The 15,687-nt window shown below is 39.0% G+C and overlaps 1 protein-coding gene across 1 annotated transcript in view; it reads left to right on the forward strand.

The window, feature by feature from the left end:
• The window catches only part of GPC4 (glypican 4), a 111,708-nt gene extending 96,316 nt beyond the window's left edge, over nucleotides 1-15,392 (forward strand). The window contains exons 5-9 of the mRNA XM_075835950.1: nucleotides 8,022-8,152; nucleotides 9,035-9,181; nucleotides 11,411-11,541; nucleotides 12,991-13,166; nucleotides 13,652-15,392. Coding sequence (XP_075692065.1) covers nucleotides 8,022-8,152; nucleotides 9,035-9,181; nucleotides 11,411-11,541; nucleotides 12,991-13,166; nucleotides 13,652-13,872 — 806 coding nt within the window. The 3' untranslated portion in view covers nucleotides 13,873-15,392. The remainder of the gene's footprint in view (nucleotides 1-8,021; nucleotides 8,153-9,034; nucleotides 9,182-11,410; nucleotides 11,542-12,990; nucleotides 13,167-13,651) is intronic.
• The last annotated feature ends 295 nt before the right edge of the window (nucleotides 15,393-15,687 follow it).

Genomic DNA, 15,687 nt, shown 5'->3' on the forward strand with positions numbered 1-15,687 from the left:
CTGTAATATGCTGTCGACCTCCTGTTGTCAAGCAAAATTAGTCCCCAGTTACAGACTGACTGCAGAAGGTGGGATGGGTGTCCTCACTGCCGGCCAATACAAGTCTATGGAGGAAGGCGCAGGGAGAGAAAGACACGCATACACACACTCTGCCCATATAAGTCCATAGAGAAGGGGAGGGAGCAGGGAAAGAGACACACAGATGCTGTGCCTATAGAAGTCTATGGAAAGGGGAGGAGGGAGCAGAGTGAAAGAAACTGACACACAGACGTGCAACAGCTACTGGTAAGATTTAGGGTATGTTCACACGTAGTCAACAAAAACGTCTGAAAATCCAGAGCTGTTTTCAAGAGAAAACAGACCCTGCTTTTCAGAAGTTTTTTTACCAACTCGCATTTTTCGCGCCGTTTTCGCACCGTTTTTTACGTCCGTTTTTGGAGCTGTTTTCATTGGAGTCTATGAGAAAACAGCTCCAAAAACGTCCAAAGAAGTGTCCTGCACTTCTTTTGACGAGGCTGTATTTTTACGCGTCGTCGTTTGACAGCTGTCAAACGACGACGCGTAAATAACAGGTCGTCTGCACAGTACGTCGGCAAACCCATTCAAATGAATGGGCAGATGTTTGCCGACGTATTGGAGCCGTATTTTCAGACGTAAAACGAGGCATAATACGCCTCGTATACGTCTGAAATTTGGCCGTGTGAACATACCCTTATATGTCACCCTAGTGCTGGATCTCGACTACACCCAATTTATACTTTTAAATTACATCAGCTCATGATTAAAATCCAGTAAATCACATCATCCTACGTGACTGTTGCTCTTTTTCAATGTCTGAAACTAAAGATTCAAAAAAGTAGAGGCTTTTTAAAGTAGAGGGTTTTTAGCAATATTCAGCACCAAATTAGAGGCTCTGTCACCACATAAGTGGCCTATATTGTACATGATTTGATCGGCGCTGTAATGTAGATTACAGCAGTGGTTTTTTTTTGGGGAAAAAAATCATTTTTGACAGAGTTATGACCTATATTAGCTTTATGCTAATGAGTTTCTCAATGGACAACTGGGCGTATTTTACTTTTTGACCAAGTGGGCGTTGTGGAGAGAAGTGTATAACGATGACCAATCAGCGTCCTACACTTCTCTCCATTCATTTACTCTGCAGATAGCGATATAGCTATATCGCTATCTGCAGCCTCATACACACACTATAACATTACTGCAGTGTCCTAACAATGAATATACATTACCTCCAGCCCAGACGTGATGTGTATTCATAATCCTGACCACTTCTGTAGCGTCTGTGATTTACAGCATACCAGGTGTAGTCTCGCGAGATTACGCTGTAAACTGTCATTAACAGCGAAATCTTGCTGTGCTGTAGTCTCACAGAGACGCTACAGAAGTGGTCAGGATTCTGAATACACATCACGTCCTGGCTGGAGGTAATGTATATTCATTGTCAGGACACTGCAGTAACATTAGTGTGTTTATGTGGCTGCACATAGCGATATAGCTATATCGCTATGTGGTGTATAAATGAATGGAGAGAAGTGTATGACGCCGATTGGCCACTGATTGGTCACTGATTGGTCAGCGTCATACACTCCTCTGTACAACGCCCACTTGGTTATATAGTAAAATACGCCCAGTTGTCCATTGAGAAACTCATTAGCATAAAGCTAATATAGGTCATAACTCCGTCAAAAATGATTGTTTTTCTAAATAAAAACACTGCTGTAATCTACATTACAGCGCCGATCACATCATGTACAATATAGGCCACTTCTAATGTGGTGACAGCTTCTTTGAATGTGCTACACAAAACAATATATTTTGTGTTGAGCAAGGTGATATATTTTAAAGCAAAAACTTTAGTAACTCTGAGGTTAATTATTAGATATTCAAACAAAGATATAGAAAGATATTCAATCGACCAAGTGTCTGTTCCATACTAAATTTCTTCTACAGCCACAAGGTCTTACAAATAAACCTAGTTATACTAGAAAATATTCTTACACCGTCAAGTTTCTGTGCTGAAATCATTCACAAGTATCTTGCCTGCCCTGCGTTTTTGAACAGTGATTCCAGAGTTTAAAGCTACGTAAAATGGAGAGTAAGGACATGTTTACATGAGTCGTTTTTTGGCGCAATCTCAGTAATCACGTCAAAATAGACATGTCTGCTGTGAAAACCGCCACAAAAATTATTCGTGAACATACAGTAGTCCCGTCCATACTCATGAGATGGATGTCAGGCAAATGCACGTTTGGCCAACACTCTTTCACCCGAGAGTGCATGTCTTTCGATGGCCGAGCTTGTCTGACTATTACCTGTATGGTCTGCTTAACTGTGTAAACATGTTGTGTAGATTTTGACTCCTCTTATGCCTAAAGCTAAATCCAGAATTCAGATGATTTCCTCACATTATGGGAGCTCAGATAACCCAGTCAGAACTAAGCGGTATATATACATAAATACATACTCACACAGGTTTAGGTGACATTAGTGTTTGCAGCGTGCTGTTGCCGTTTTTTGTTTGCTGTATAAATTTGCAGTCACAGGTGTTCTTGCACTTGTATACACGTTTTGTTTCATTTTGCTGGAATGTGCTGTTCAAACTTTTGTGTTTGTTATTCCTATATGTGGGGTTAGTGACTGCCTCCATTTTTTTGGTCTTGCACTCCCCCCGTTCTTCCCTGGTGATTTTTTAATTAGTTTAATGCTGTTTCCTACCATCCCCAGATATATGTAGGCTTAGTCCCAATTCTGGGTGTATGTGCAGCGTAGGTTCCCACCTCAGGTGTCGCCTTGTCATGGCAGGTGGGCCCACACAATTTGATCAAAATGTGCGCGAAGAACCTCCCTATTGTAAGTAAATTCAGCAGTAATGCAGTTTTTTTTTATATTAAGTTTAGGTTTGTACACTTTTTAAAGTAGTGTCCGAAAATGATTATCTGCTTTTTGCCAAGATTTTCAGCCAGGGAGGAAGATTTTATCTGTTTTTATTATTTTTTTTACCGTATGCATTGGAGAATACTGTAATCGTAAATCAGTTCTGATGTGCACTATAATCCCATAGCCAACTGGCTGTTTCTATTAGGCGTTTCTTTTAGATGATGTCTGTGGAAGTATTTTTGCAGTCTTGCTGGTATATACGGTACTCTTGTTACTTAATACACGTCGGGTTTCTGACGCCCAGGGCAAAGAACAATGCTCTAATCCCCAGAACCATGTCATGAATTTAACAAAATGCTTTAATTAATCAGTGCTCTGCTTGCGGAGTTCTGCCCTTTTTGCTTTGTTTCAGATTATTTCTTTGCCTTTTTGTCTTTTTTTTTTTTTTTTGTAGATTTTTTTTTTTTTTAAACTAATTAAATACATTTTCAAGGAATGTGACATACTTCCTGAGGAGTGCACATATTAACCGGTTTGTAGTCAACAGATTGCAGAACTTGTTTAACTGTGGTTTAACTCTTTCCGTGTCTTAGACTTGAATCCGTAAGAAACAAACATCTCATAGGGAATACAGTTCAATATCTTTAGTTTTGGGGACAGGGCCTTACAGACCGTTTGGGGGGTTTCATTATTGATGTATGTACATTGCACTGCCCCTCTTCTTTCTATTTTCAGAATATATCAGCTGTACATGGTGTCTAATCTTCTGGCAGTACCAGGCAGAGCAGTCACCGATATAGTTCTTCCTCTACAATTCCTTTTCGAAATATATTAAAGAGGCTCTGTCACTACATTATAAGTGGCCTATATTGTACATGATGTGATCTGCGCTGTAATGTAGATTACAGCAGTGTTTTTTTATTTAGAAAAACATTTTTGATGGAGTTATGACCTAGATTAGCTTTATGCTAATGAGTTTCTCAATGGACAACTGGGTGTGATTTACTATATGGCCAAGTGGGCGTTGTGGAGAGAAGTGTATGACGCTGACCAATCAGCGTCATACACTTCTCTCCATTCATTTATACAGCACATAGCGATATAGCTATATCGCTATGTGCAGCCACATAAGCACACTATAATGTTACTGCAGTGTCATGACAATGAATATACATTACCTCCAGCCAGGACGTGATGTTTATTCAGAATCCTGACCACTTCTCTGCACTTCTCTGTGATTTACAGCATAGCAGGCATAGTCTCGCGAGCTTACGATGTAAGCTGTCATTTACAGCAAGATCTCGTTGTGCTGTGCTGTAGTCTCACACAGACGCTACAGAAGTGGTCAGGATTCTGAATACATATCACATCCTGGCTGGAGGTAATGTATATTCATTGTCATGACACTGCAGTAACGTTAGTGTGTATGTGGCTGCAAATAGCGATATAGCTATATCGCTATGTGCTGTATAAATGAATGGAGAGAAGTGTATGACGCTGATTGGTCAGCGTCATACACGCCTCTGTACAACACCCACTTGGCCAAAAAGTAAAACACGCCCAGTTGTCCATTGAGAAACTTATTAGCATAAAGCTAATATAGGTCATAACTCCGTCAAAAATGATAGTTTTTCTAAATAAAAAACTGCTGTAATCTACATTACAGCGCCGATCACATCATGTACATTATAGGCCACTTATAATGTGGTGACAGATCCTCTTTAAACATTTGCTATTTTTCTTCAGTTCCCTAATATACTAGTAAACTTTTATTTGGACGTAAATCTCCAGTCTCATACATTGGAGATCAACCCTATTTATTTTAATACAGAACACTATTAAATTAACTTCCATAGTAAACGCACTGCGTCTCCTCTGCTGGTGTTCAGTTCTATGGGACGCTCGAGCAGACCCATATTTGACGTTCGATAAATCTTCCTGTCTTCTCCATTCACTCCTCTGCATTAGACTTTGCTTATGCACTCCTGTGCTATTCAGAATAGCATATTTAGCTATTTTTTCCCAAGTGAAATTATATTTATTAGATATAATGTACAGCTTTTGTACTATGGTGCTATTTTCAGTAGTATTTTATTTGCCAGATTGGAATCCTAGCCCCGATATGTAAACCACTGTATCCTAGGTGCATACTCTCTCCTTTTGCACTCTATCAATGTCTATCTGCTACAGTTGACTATCATTTTGTGAGCCAATTCTTATTATACTTATCTATTATAACTTACTCTTTAGAAGCTCAGCTGGAGGCCAAATGCATTTGCTATATCAACAATCAAAAGGAAGAAAAAGAGATCTTTGCATTCTTTAGCTGTGATACATGTACTGCCATGGCATCAGGAATAACAAAAGAGCCAGTTCATACACAATTCCCATGCTCTTGTGTATGGCCTGGATAACTGGGAATTCACAAAGACGCCAAACAGCCAGAAGAATCGGGGGTTTGTGTTTCCTTTCAGGCTCTCCTTAACACATTATTAATCTGGGGCCTTTTGTGGCCCCTAAGGGAATACAAAGTTACCAGATTAAATAATTTGCTCTTCTAGTTCACATAGGAGGTGGAAAAAAAAAAAAAAAAACTATTTGTACCTGCCACTTTTATGGTGATAGATTTTTATTTATTTTAAAATAATTTTTTTTTGCAATGTCTCAGATTGTCAAATACCAAATATTTTTTTATTTTTTTTTAAGTATTGTGTTGGGGGGGGGGGGGGGGACACTGACAACAGCCAGCTAGCTTGGCATGCGTGTTTCTATTTACCAAGTCTTGTTTGCTGACACATCAAAGGGATTTTTCTCCTCCTGTGTCACAATGGTATATTCATGCCATTGGTCTTTGCTCCATGATTTGAAGCAACTTTTTTTTATTATTGAGGCCATCACAAATATGTCTGATTTACTTTTGTTTTATTGTGTTTTTCTTGCCTTTCACTAAATATGCGTTTAGCCAGATTCCTGTCTCCAGGTTGAGTCAATTAAATACCATAGTGAGAGGCGTTGTCATTCCTATAAATATTTGGGGATATATTGGATAACAGGAGCATTTTGTTTTTTAAATCTATTTAAGGAAATTGTCCACCTAAAGAAAAAAACCTTGTGCTTTTTACTTTTGAATTTTTGGTATTTCTTTTAAAAAATAAGTTCTTAGAAAGATTTAAGTCCGTTCTTGGGCATTGTGCACTATGGAATGAATTTCGATCTGATGGTTTTTACATAGGTTACCAGTTTAAAGAAAGAGAACAATATTTGTAGTACTCTGGTTTCTGCGCAAACATTTTTTTTTAAAGGAACATTGTCACGAAAAAAAAATTATTAACATCAGTTTGATTTTAGTCTTTTATTAAAAACTTTTATATTTGTGTGTTTGTGTTTTACTTTTTTTTATTTTTACACTTTTTCTTCCATATGGGGGCTGCCATTTTTTACTCCATTTCTGTATGTGTCGATTAACGACACATACAGACATGGAATACGGCAGCTTACAGTCCCATAGTGAATGCGAATAGGGCCCGTTCCATCCACTATGGTGTACGCCGTCTGTGTGGGAACGGCGCATGCGCCGCTCCCACACAGTCCAAGTTGAACTGAGCGCCGTCCGGCGCCATTTTCCTGTAGACCGGAAGTCGCTGCCGGACAGTAAGATTACTACTTCCGGACGCGGCTTCCGGACTTGTGCACTTGGAGCAGCGGAGGGAGCTGCGGCGGCAGGAGCAGGTAAGTGATTTCTATGTATGTTCGTGTTTCAGTGTGTGTTTACTAGTGTATGTAAACCTACTACACTGTGTGTTAGCTCAAAAAATGGCGACACACAGTGTAGGAGGTTTGACCGTTCAATCCCCTCGTTTCTCCCGGCACTAGCCAGGATAAAGGAGGGGGGGATTCTGAGAGCTCTCTAGAGCGAGGGATTTTTTTTCCAATTTTGCAGCATAAAGCAATGTGGTTGCTTTACCACATGCAATGCTGCAATTATGGGAATTGCTCCATCTAGTGACCAGTGCTGGGAAATATTATAAATTCTAATCTAATTTATAATATTTCCTGACTCGTGAAAAAAAAAAAAAAAATTAGAACAATGTTTAATCACCTACACACTAATTGTTTTTACTAAAAAAAAAAATTTTTTTTACTAACACATTCCCTTTAAATCAATTCTCCGTAAAAGTGACTACATGTTGGGCTTGAAGTAATGCTTCTAGGTTAGAAAAGCTCCAAAATACGCAATGAAATAGGGCATGCCACAATTTTTCTTGTGGATTCTTACAGGATCCTCTATCTAAAATTGGAGGTATACTACTTGCAAATATTAGGCTATAGGTGACTTCTAGATCTGTACAATATGGAACTGTAATGCGGCTGTGATGAAATTTACAAAGTGTAACCACCGTGATCAAAAGATTGCGACCATAACACATTTATTATAACATCCATGTAAAATAACTATTTTTCTTAATCGTAGCCTATGATCTGAAAAACGCCCAGGCATCATTTACAGGGATCTATTGAAAAGAAACCGAAAAAATGTGATCTTCTCTCGCTAGTTTTACCTTGGACATGTTGTTACATTAAACTTCTGGTTAGTTGTAATAGCCCAGTATTTTGTAAGTCCAGCTTTCTTCCTCTGACATAAAGACCAGCATTGCATGGTTTGGTACAAAATACGTACTGCTCAAATTTCTTTCGAAAAATGTCCAAACGTTTCTCTTAAATACTTTAGTAATTTAGATTGGTTAATGTGTTTGACCTTTTTGTTTCTGGTAAATTCCAACAAACCTTCATGGTCTTGGCTGTATTAATGGCTGACATTCTGCCAGTGTAGATTTCCTGCTTTAACAAAATGTACAGTTTATATTGAAATACTAGTAAAAAAACTTCACAAAGTGTTCTTTCAGTAAAAATATTCACTGATCAGCCTTAGTTAAAGATAAATTGTTAAAAAAAAAAAAATGGTTTTAAAATTTGTAATAAAAATTATAACATTAATGATCATTCTGTTGTTAAAAATGTCAGGTCGACTAAGTATAAAGTTGAGCCTGTGCTGTGAGCTTGATTTTGAAAAATGCTTTACATGCTGCTGCCAGGCATTAATTTTTGTTTTTCTTCTATTTTAGATTCCATGTTAATGGTAGCCGAACGACTGGAGGGCCCATTCAACATTGAAACGGTTATGGATCCCATTGATGTTAAAATTTCAGAAGCCATAATGAACATGCAGGAAAACAGCAATCAAGTGTCTCAGAAGGTTTGTTTCCAGGCTACAATCTGCAATCCCCATTATATTTTTATTCTACTAACAAACCCGCTTCCACCTCGTCTTTATCCTTTTGTTTGCTCTTCTTTGGACTTTAATGCTCTTTTAGGGTATCTTGCAAATACCCATCTGCAATCATTTAGTGCACCTAAAACAATCTCCCCTTGTACATGTAAATAAAAGTGGTCTCCGCACAAACCACCCCTTTAATATCAGAGCACGGTGGCGATAATCTGTTTGCCTCTGGTCCGATCTTCTAAAGTAACGGTAAGTTATGTTTCCCATGATGCTGTTGAGTCCACTAAAGCGAGACACTGTTAGCGGCTTTCCACTCTGGCTCATAGAGGGGGGTCCCAAGCACAGGACCCCTTTTATATCCTTATGCGCCTTATATGGAATATGCCAGATGGGACAACCCCCTTGGGCTGTTTCTGGGTTTGCAGAGTAGTGCTGTTTCAGGGTTAACTAGTAGACACTTATTGCTAATCTGATGCTAACCTTTTACTTTGTTGTCAAGATACTACGCTATTGTATTAAAGGGATTTTTCCACTAGAAACATTGAAGGCATATCCCAGAGGTTACCACATGTGTACGGGTACTCTTGTTATAGTGAATGGGAGACACTGATCACCCACGGAGCTGTCAATTGTAGCATATCAAATTGCATTAGATATCCCTAGAGGAAAACCTGACTTAATTCCCCCTAAAAACTTTAAAAGGAATCTTCGTGCACCCTTAAGATGTATGTCTCTTGGTTCTGCCTCATGGTACCCACATATGTTAAGCCTCTTGGGGGCTTTGACTCTAATCTTACCATCACATCACTCAAGCCAACTTTTCTCAACCATATCATTTTTCTATCTTTTTAATAGGTTTTTCAAGGTTGTGGACAGCCCAAGCCACTCCCCCCTACAAGGGGATCCCGATCTATATCAGACAGTAACATCAATCATCGATTCAGATCCTACAGCCCAGAAGAACGGCCAACTACTGCTGCTGGAACAAGTTTGGATAGACTAGTGAGTTTTATTTTTATTTACAAGTTACCGTATTTTTTGGCCTAGAAGACGCACCCAGGTTTTAGACAACAGAATATAGGAAAAAATGATTTCATATTTTACTACTTTTACAACGAAAAAACAATGTGTTAAAAAATAAATTGCTTTTCACTACATTCTGAGAGCCATAACTTTTATATTTATTTTTATCGATTGAGCGGTGTGAGGACTTATTTTTTTGCGGGACGAGCTGTAGTTTTTATTGGCAGCAATTTTTGTTACATATGATTTTTTTGATCTTTTTTTTTTTTTTTTTTATTTCATATTTTTTTTTTTTTTGTCCGAATGTGACCAAAAAACAACGCTTTACATTGTGCTTGGGAAAAAATGGGGAAAGTTTTTTTTTTTTTTTTTTTTAACACGTTTTATTCGTTCCACTAGGGGACTTGAACCAGTGATCGTTAGATGGCTGGTACAATACACTGCAGTACATGCATGAGTTACGGAAACCGCGTAACTCGCTGACTTACGCTGTTTCCGTAACTCCCATAGTAGTGAATGGCATTTACAGAAGCCGCGTAGCATGCGAGCTACGCTGTTTCCGTAACTACTATTCAGTTTTATGGGGTTTACAGGGACCGCATAGCTCAGTGAGTTACGATGTTTCTGTAACTTTACATGTAATCGGTAAGTGGCCGGGAGAGCACAAAAATCTAGAACAGAGTTTAGGGGGCCCCGTTTTAGAGATGGGTACGAGTCCCAGAGTTGGGACCCGCATCTATCTTACGTTTATGACAGATCCACATCCTGTGGATCTGTCATAAATGTACTTCATGGGAAGACCCCTATAAATGCCACAGTCGCTATTGACCGCGGCATTTAACTAATTAAACAGCCAGGAACAGCGCGATCACTGTTCCTGGCTGTTAGAGCAGCCTGTCCGCTATAAAACACAGCTGATACCTGAGGTGTATTGAGCAGGCTCAGCGCGTGAGCCCGCTCCAAACGTAGTCATGTTTCGCTCCAAACATAGTCATGGGTCAGGAAGGGGGTTAAGTAAGGAGCGGTCAGGGGGCCAGCGCAGCTGGGTCCCTCGACTGCCGACTATAAGACGCAGGGACTTTTTAGCAAGATTTATAGTCCGAAAAATACGGTAATTCCTTTTTTTTTTAAATTATATTTGATCACATTTTCAAAGGAGCTGGCCATACACATAAGATAAATGTTGACTTCGATGGGATTGACCAGTGATCTAATGTCTATGCGGGTCTCTCATCCGCCCCCTAGCGGCATATGTTGGGTAAAGATGAACGGGCATGTTTGATTTCAACATGCCTGAGATAAGCTGCTGATAGGTGTCTGACAGCAGCTTATATGCCTCTGCCTATTAAAACTAGTTGGGTGAAGTAACTATAAGCAGAGTTCTTTCTTGTGTATGGCCATTTTCACAATAGGCAGCAGGACAGCTGGATCGCATTACATAGTAAACTAACAGATACGGACACCCTGAAGTGCGCCCCGCTCCAGCACTGCGGTCCCGTTCGCCACTGCTCTGATCCCCCGAAGCTCCTGCAGAGCTTACGTGCCATTGCCAATCACTGGACTCTGCAGTCATGTGCCGTTCATGGCAGCATCACCACTGAGGCCAGCGGTTGGCTGCAGTGGCACGCGACTGCTGCAAGAGCTTCCGGGACACTGGTGGCATAAACAGGACCTCCGCACTGGAGCGGGGGACACTTCAGAGCTCCTGTCAATTTATAAGGTAATGCCACACCCTGCCCTGTTGCGAATTATGAAAGTATCCCATAACCCCTTTAAGTTTTGTAGAGCTACAGGGTGGTCCGGTGTTGCAGCCATAGTAAAGACCCGGCTGTGTGAAACTAGCCTTAAAATGATTTTGTAGATCGTTAAATCTGGGTACAGACTGTACCCAGATTTAAAACCAATTTAAATAGAGATCTTGCCATTTTTTTGTCCAATGTATGTCTCTTCACCAAATGTGCTATCAATCAGGTTTGTATTAATCAAATAAGTCCTTTGAGTCAAGATTTGTTTGTCCATTCAAAAATAGTTCTGCCATCGCTGTGCTGTCATGGCTCTGTTATGAACATGCAAGCCATGATGCTAATGTGTACAAAGCTGCTTACGACCAGCAAAACCCTAGGGAAAAAAAAACATGTTCTTTTGGTTTTGAAGTTTAGACTACGAATTAAGAAATGTTCCCTTATTTTCAAAATATTCTCTTTACAGGTGTCTGATGTGAAACAAAAGCTGAAGGCTGCCAAAAAGTTTTGGTCTGCTCTGCCCAATAACATTTGCAAAAACAACTGGACGTCAGGAATTAATGAAGATGACTGCTGGAATGGGAGCGATAAAAGCAGGTTTGTGTTTTATTCCTGTTCTTGGGAAAGCTGGTATCGGCTAATTGACTATCTTCCAAGTGGCCATTTCAAGTCTTCAAAGTCTTCATTGCAGAGGAGAAAGGCTAGACCTAGCTACGCCCCTATTCTATAATGTAAAACAACTGTTGTGCTATACCGGTATCCACGGCAAACAAAGGGGTGTGGAAGCCAAGTCCTTCATTCTGTTCCAGGAATAAATGGCAGTCCCTGCTGGCAGTAAAATGGCCTGGCATTTTAAGTCTAATAGGAGCTTCCTACAGCAAAGCTCTCAAAACATGGATTTAAAATCAGCATTTCAAACATTTTTGAGTTGTTGTCCGACAAAAATAAAAACCCTTTTATTATTTTTCTTTTCTGAAATGAATTAACTTTGTAATATTCTTTCTTTCCCAAACCTGCATGGATTGCGGGTGGACCCAGAAAATCAGAGCGGCCGTTCTTATGGTGACATGCTGAAACAGGCTCCGGGGGAAGGAGCTCCCACATCCTCTCTGTGTGTCTCTGACATTGATGAAGGGGCTTGCTGCCTGGCTCAATTCATCAGTTAAACCAGCCTCTTCTCGATCTTTGTCAGCTGTGACGAAGGAGGAGGCTGGCATAGTTGATGAATTGATCCAGACAGCCAGCTCCTTCATCCACGTCTTCAACACACAGAGAAGAGGGGGAAGCTCCTTCCCCCCCTGGAGCCTATGTTGGCGCGTCGCCACATAAATGGCCCCTCCAAACTTCGGGTCCACGTGACCGGGACTGAAAGCATGCGATCTGTGCAGGTTTGGATAAGGAAGTATATTACAAAGTTTTATTCATTTCTGGAAAAGAAAAAAAATTTTTTTTTTTATTTTCATTGGGCAAGCTTGTTTCAAAGCTCCACGGGGCATCACTGTTCATATTTAGACAGAGACATCAGGGCAGGGGCTCAGTTTATGAGCGAAATCCCTGGCCAGGTGGATTCTGCTCATACAGGGAGCTACAGGTGGGTTGGCGCGATCTACAGAGTGGGTTGGCGCTATCTACAGGTCTGTTTTATATGTGGGCACTGGCACTTTATATGTGGACGCTGTGGCACTATGTGGGCATTATCTGCAGTGAGCACTGTGGCACGATCTACAGGGACATTGCCGCACTATCTACATGGGCACTGTGGTCTTCAGGGGATTGGGACAAAAAAAAAACCCCAACAAATGAAATCCATCCATCCTTTCTATTTATTTATTTTAATGGCCATGAAAGACGGATGGCAAACTGATGACAAATGGTCATTAAAAACTGACAGGCGGACTGGAAATGGATGAAAATTTGGAGACACACTGATGCAAAATGACCATGAAAAACTGACTGTTGACCGGTTTTTCATGGCCATATTTTTTTCACTGTCGTGTGAATGTAGCCTACGTCTGCTTTTCTTATTCTTGATAAACTTTATTGCAGGTATATGTATGCAGTCATGGGCAATGGTCTAGAAAATCAGATCAATAATCCTGATGTGCATGTGGATACCACAAATCTGGACATTGTCATTCGTCGTCAGAAGGTGGCACTCCGTGCTATGACAAACAGAATGAAGAGTGCTTACAATGGGAATGATGTGAATTTCATTGACTCAAGTAAGTATTGTTTTTTTCAAGATTGCTGAGAAATTGTGAAAACCATAGTGCACTCCCACTACTAATTTTTTTTTATATGGATATGATTCAAAACTTATCTTTGTAAGGACATCATAGTCCTGGGACAAGTCTGCTCACCTATTAGCCCAAACAGCACAAAAAAAATATTATTTTGCGTTTGGCTAATAGTCTGCTGAAGAATTTTAGTATACTGTATTCATGACGGGAGCACTCCTTGCCCTTTCACCCCTCTGACCAGATGGGGGCTATCTTGTATCTGCATGAATACATGGCACCCATCAATAACTTCTGATAGAAGTGACCATTTCAGCATTACCTGTTCAATAATACCATTGTACCGTTAGTCTTTTAAGCATCTCCACCTATTGTATAATTTTTTTTAAATGTATTTTAAGCCTTTTCTTCCTATAATTTTGTTCTATTCACAAATACTTCAGTGACGAGTCTCTGCTTTGGTTACACAGGTGATGAGATGAGTGGGGAAGGTAGCGGAAGTGGGGACTGTGAGCTACAGAAATGTACAGATGATTCGGTCATCAAATCTACAGACCATCCGGACAAAGCAATACCAAAGATCAAGACTGGTGATAAGACTGTGAAAACAGGGAGTGCCGCCCATTCCAACACTGCTTCATTTACAGTCCTTGTACCAAGTATCATACTCTTGGTGAGGCTTTGGAGATAATAGTACTTTTTCACAATCTTAGCAAAAAAAAAAAGACTTTTTAATCAAAATGGAAAATGCACCTTTTCCTCTTTCTAAATCCATCGAACAGTTTTTAACTCTTTGTACGTCAACGGACAAAGGTGTATTGTTTATTTTTAACACCGTGCCACCAAGTCAAGTGCTGGATTCATTCTTATTCCTCGCTGTGCTGGAAAATATGGACTCGTCTATCTGTCCGATATAAGATTATTGTGGCCAACAGGCTTGTATATACAGATGTGTAGGTAGCTAAGCTTTAGTGTTTTATATCACCTTTCCATGTCATTAATCCCAGTGTCACATCTAGAAATAATAGTTTGTTTTTTTTGTTTTTGTTTTTTTTAAGTGTTATCTGTACAGAAGCTAATTTTATTTATCATGTTATAATTTGGGATAAAATGACCAAGCAACCAACAAAGTTACACTTTATTTAGTGTTATACCATTGTTTTAATATATTTACAAAATAGGGTCTTTGGTTTTGTCTAATGTAGTATTACAGGCCATGTTGTATTTGGTACGTTGACCAAGTGTCAAGTTTTTTCTTCTGGATGAGCTCTCGTATGTTAAAAGCGTATTATGAACATGTATTATACAAAAGGTCTTTGCTTTCTCTACATTGGTTCACTTAACAAAATTTTTTTAAATACATCTTTTCTTTTACCACAATCACACTATTTACAGTGTTTTTTGTTTTTAATTTTTGCAATTTTTATTTCTTTACATTGGCGCTTTGTATTGGTTTGTTGTGTTAATCCACTGTGTGGCAAGAGAAAACAATGCTCATGGGAACTTGGACAATTGTGCTATAAGTGCCCTTTGGTGAGGGTTTACTGCACATTCATGCAGTATTTCATCTGGCCATTGGCGACTTATTTGACCACTGCCTCCTTGTTTCTCTAACCCATATAGCTTCAGCTTGTTGAAAGCAATTGGTGATCCCTGGAGGTTTATTGGCTCAGGAAGACAAAATCTGATCATCTAATGACATAGACCTGGAAAGCAGTTTTGACGTAAATTGGAAGTCCAAGGATTAAATGTATTTTTTTTTGTTTTTTTCATCCCTCACCCCAGGATATCATTTCCTTCTTTTTTTCTTTTTTTTTTTTTTTTTTTTTTTTTTACATTGATAGCTGTTCTATTTAAGTTTTTAGGAATATATCCATTTGTATGTTTTTTGTTTTTTTTTGTTTTTAACATCCAGATGTTCTGTGTTTGAATATAATTCTGTGACCTTATTAAGTAGGTATTAATGGTACATCTAGCAATACAAGTATTACTCGTTGGCTATGTTTGGTGAGGAAATGTTATATACTATCTTGTCTATATAAATTAAAATATTCAAATATAGTATCTGTCAATGTAAATGTGACCCACAGCAATGGGATGTAATTTTTATATATATATATATATTTTTTTGTACAAAGTTAGTTAAACCTACTGTTATACGGAGGAGTCTGAGCTTTGTAAATTTGTCTAGAATAAACATTAACAAATTTATATCGATTTCATCCATGAATAAGTACCAACTGGTTTCTTTTAGAATATTCATTGCTATGCCATCTGACGTTTTGGGATATCTTGATTAATCATAAGTTAACCCATTATTTATTAAAACCGTTTCATAGCATGGATCTTTTTAAGATTTTCTTTTTTTTCTAATTAAAAAGCAAACGATAAAGAAAAATGACCCAAAAAATATTTGGTAAAGAGGCATTGTAAATAACTTGTTTAAGATAAGGAGAATGAGAAAGTGTGCTTCTATTTAGTAATAACTACCTCAATTCTGAGGAAT

Source organism: Rhinoderma darwinii, chromosome 8 (genome assembly GCF_050947455.1).
Source record: "Rhinoderma darwinii isolate aRhiDar2 chromosome 8, aRhiDar2.hap1, whole genome shotgun sequence".
Taxonomy (NCBI): domain Eukaryota; kingdom Metazoa; phylum Chordata; class Amphibia; order Anura; family Rhinodermatidae; genus Rhinoderma; species Rhinoderma darwinii.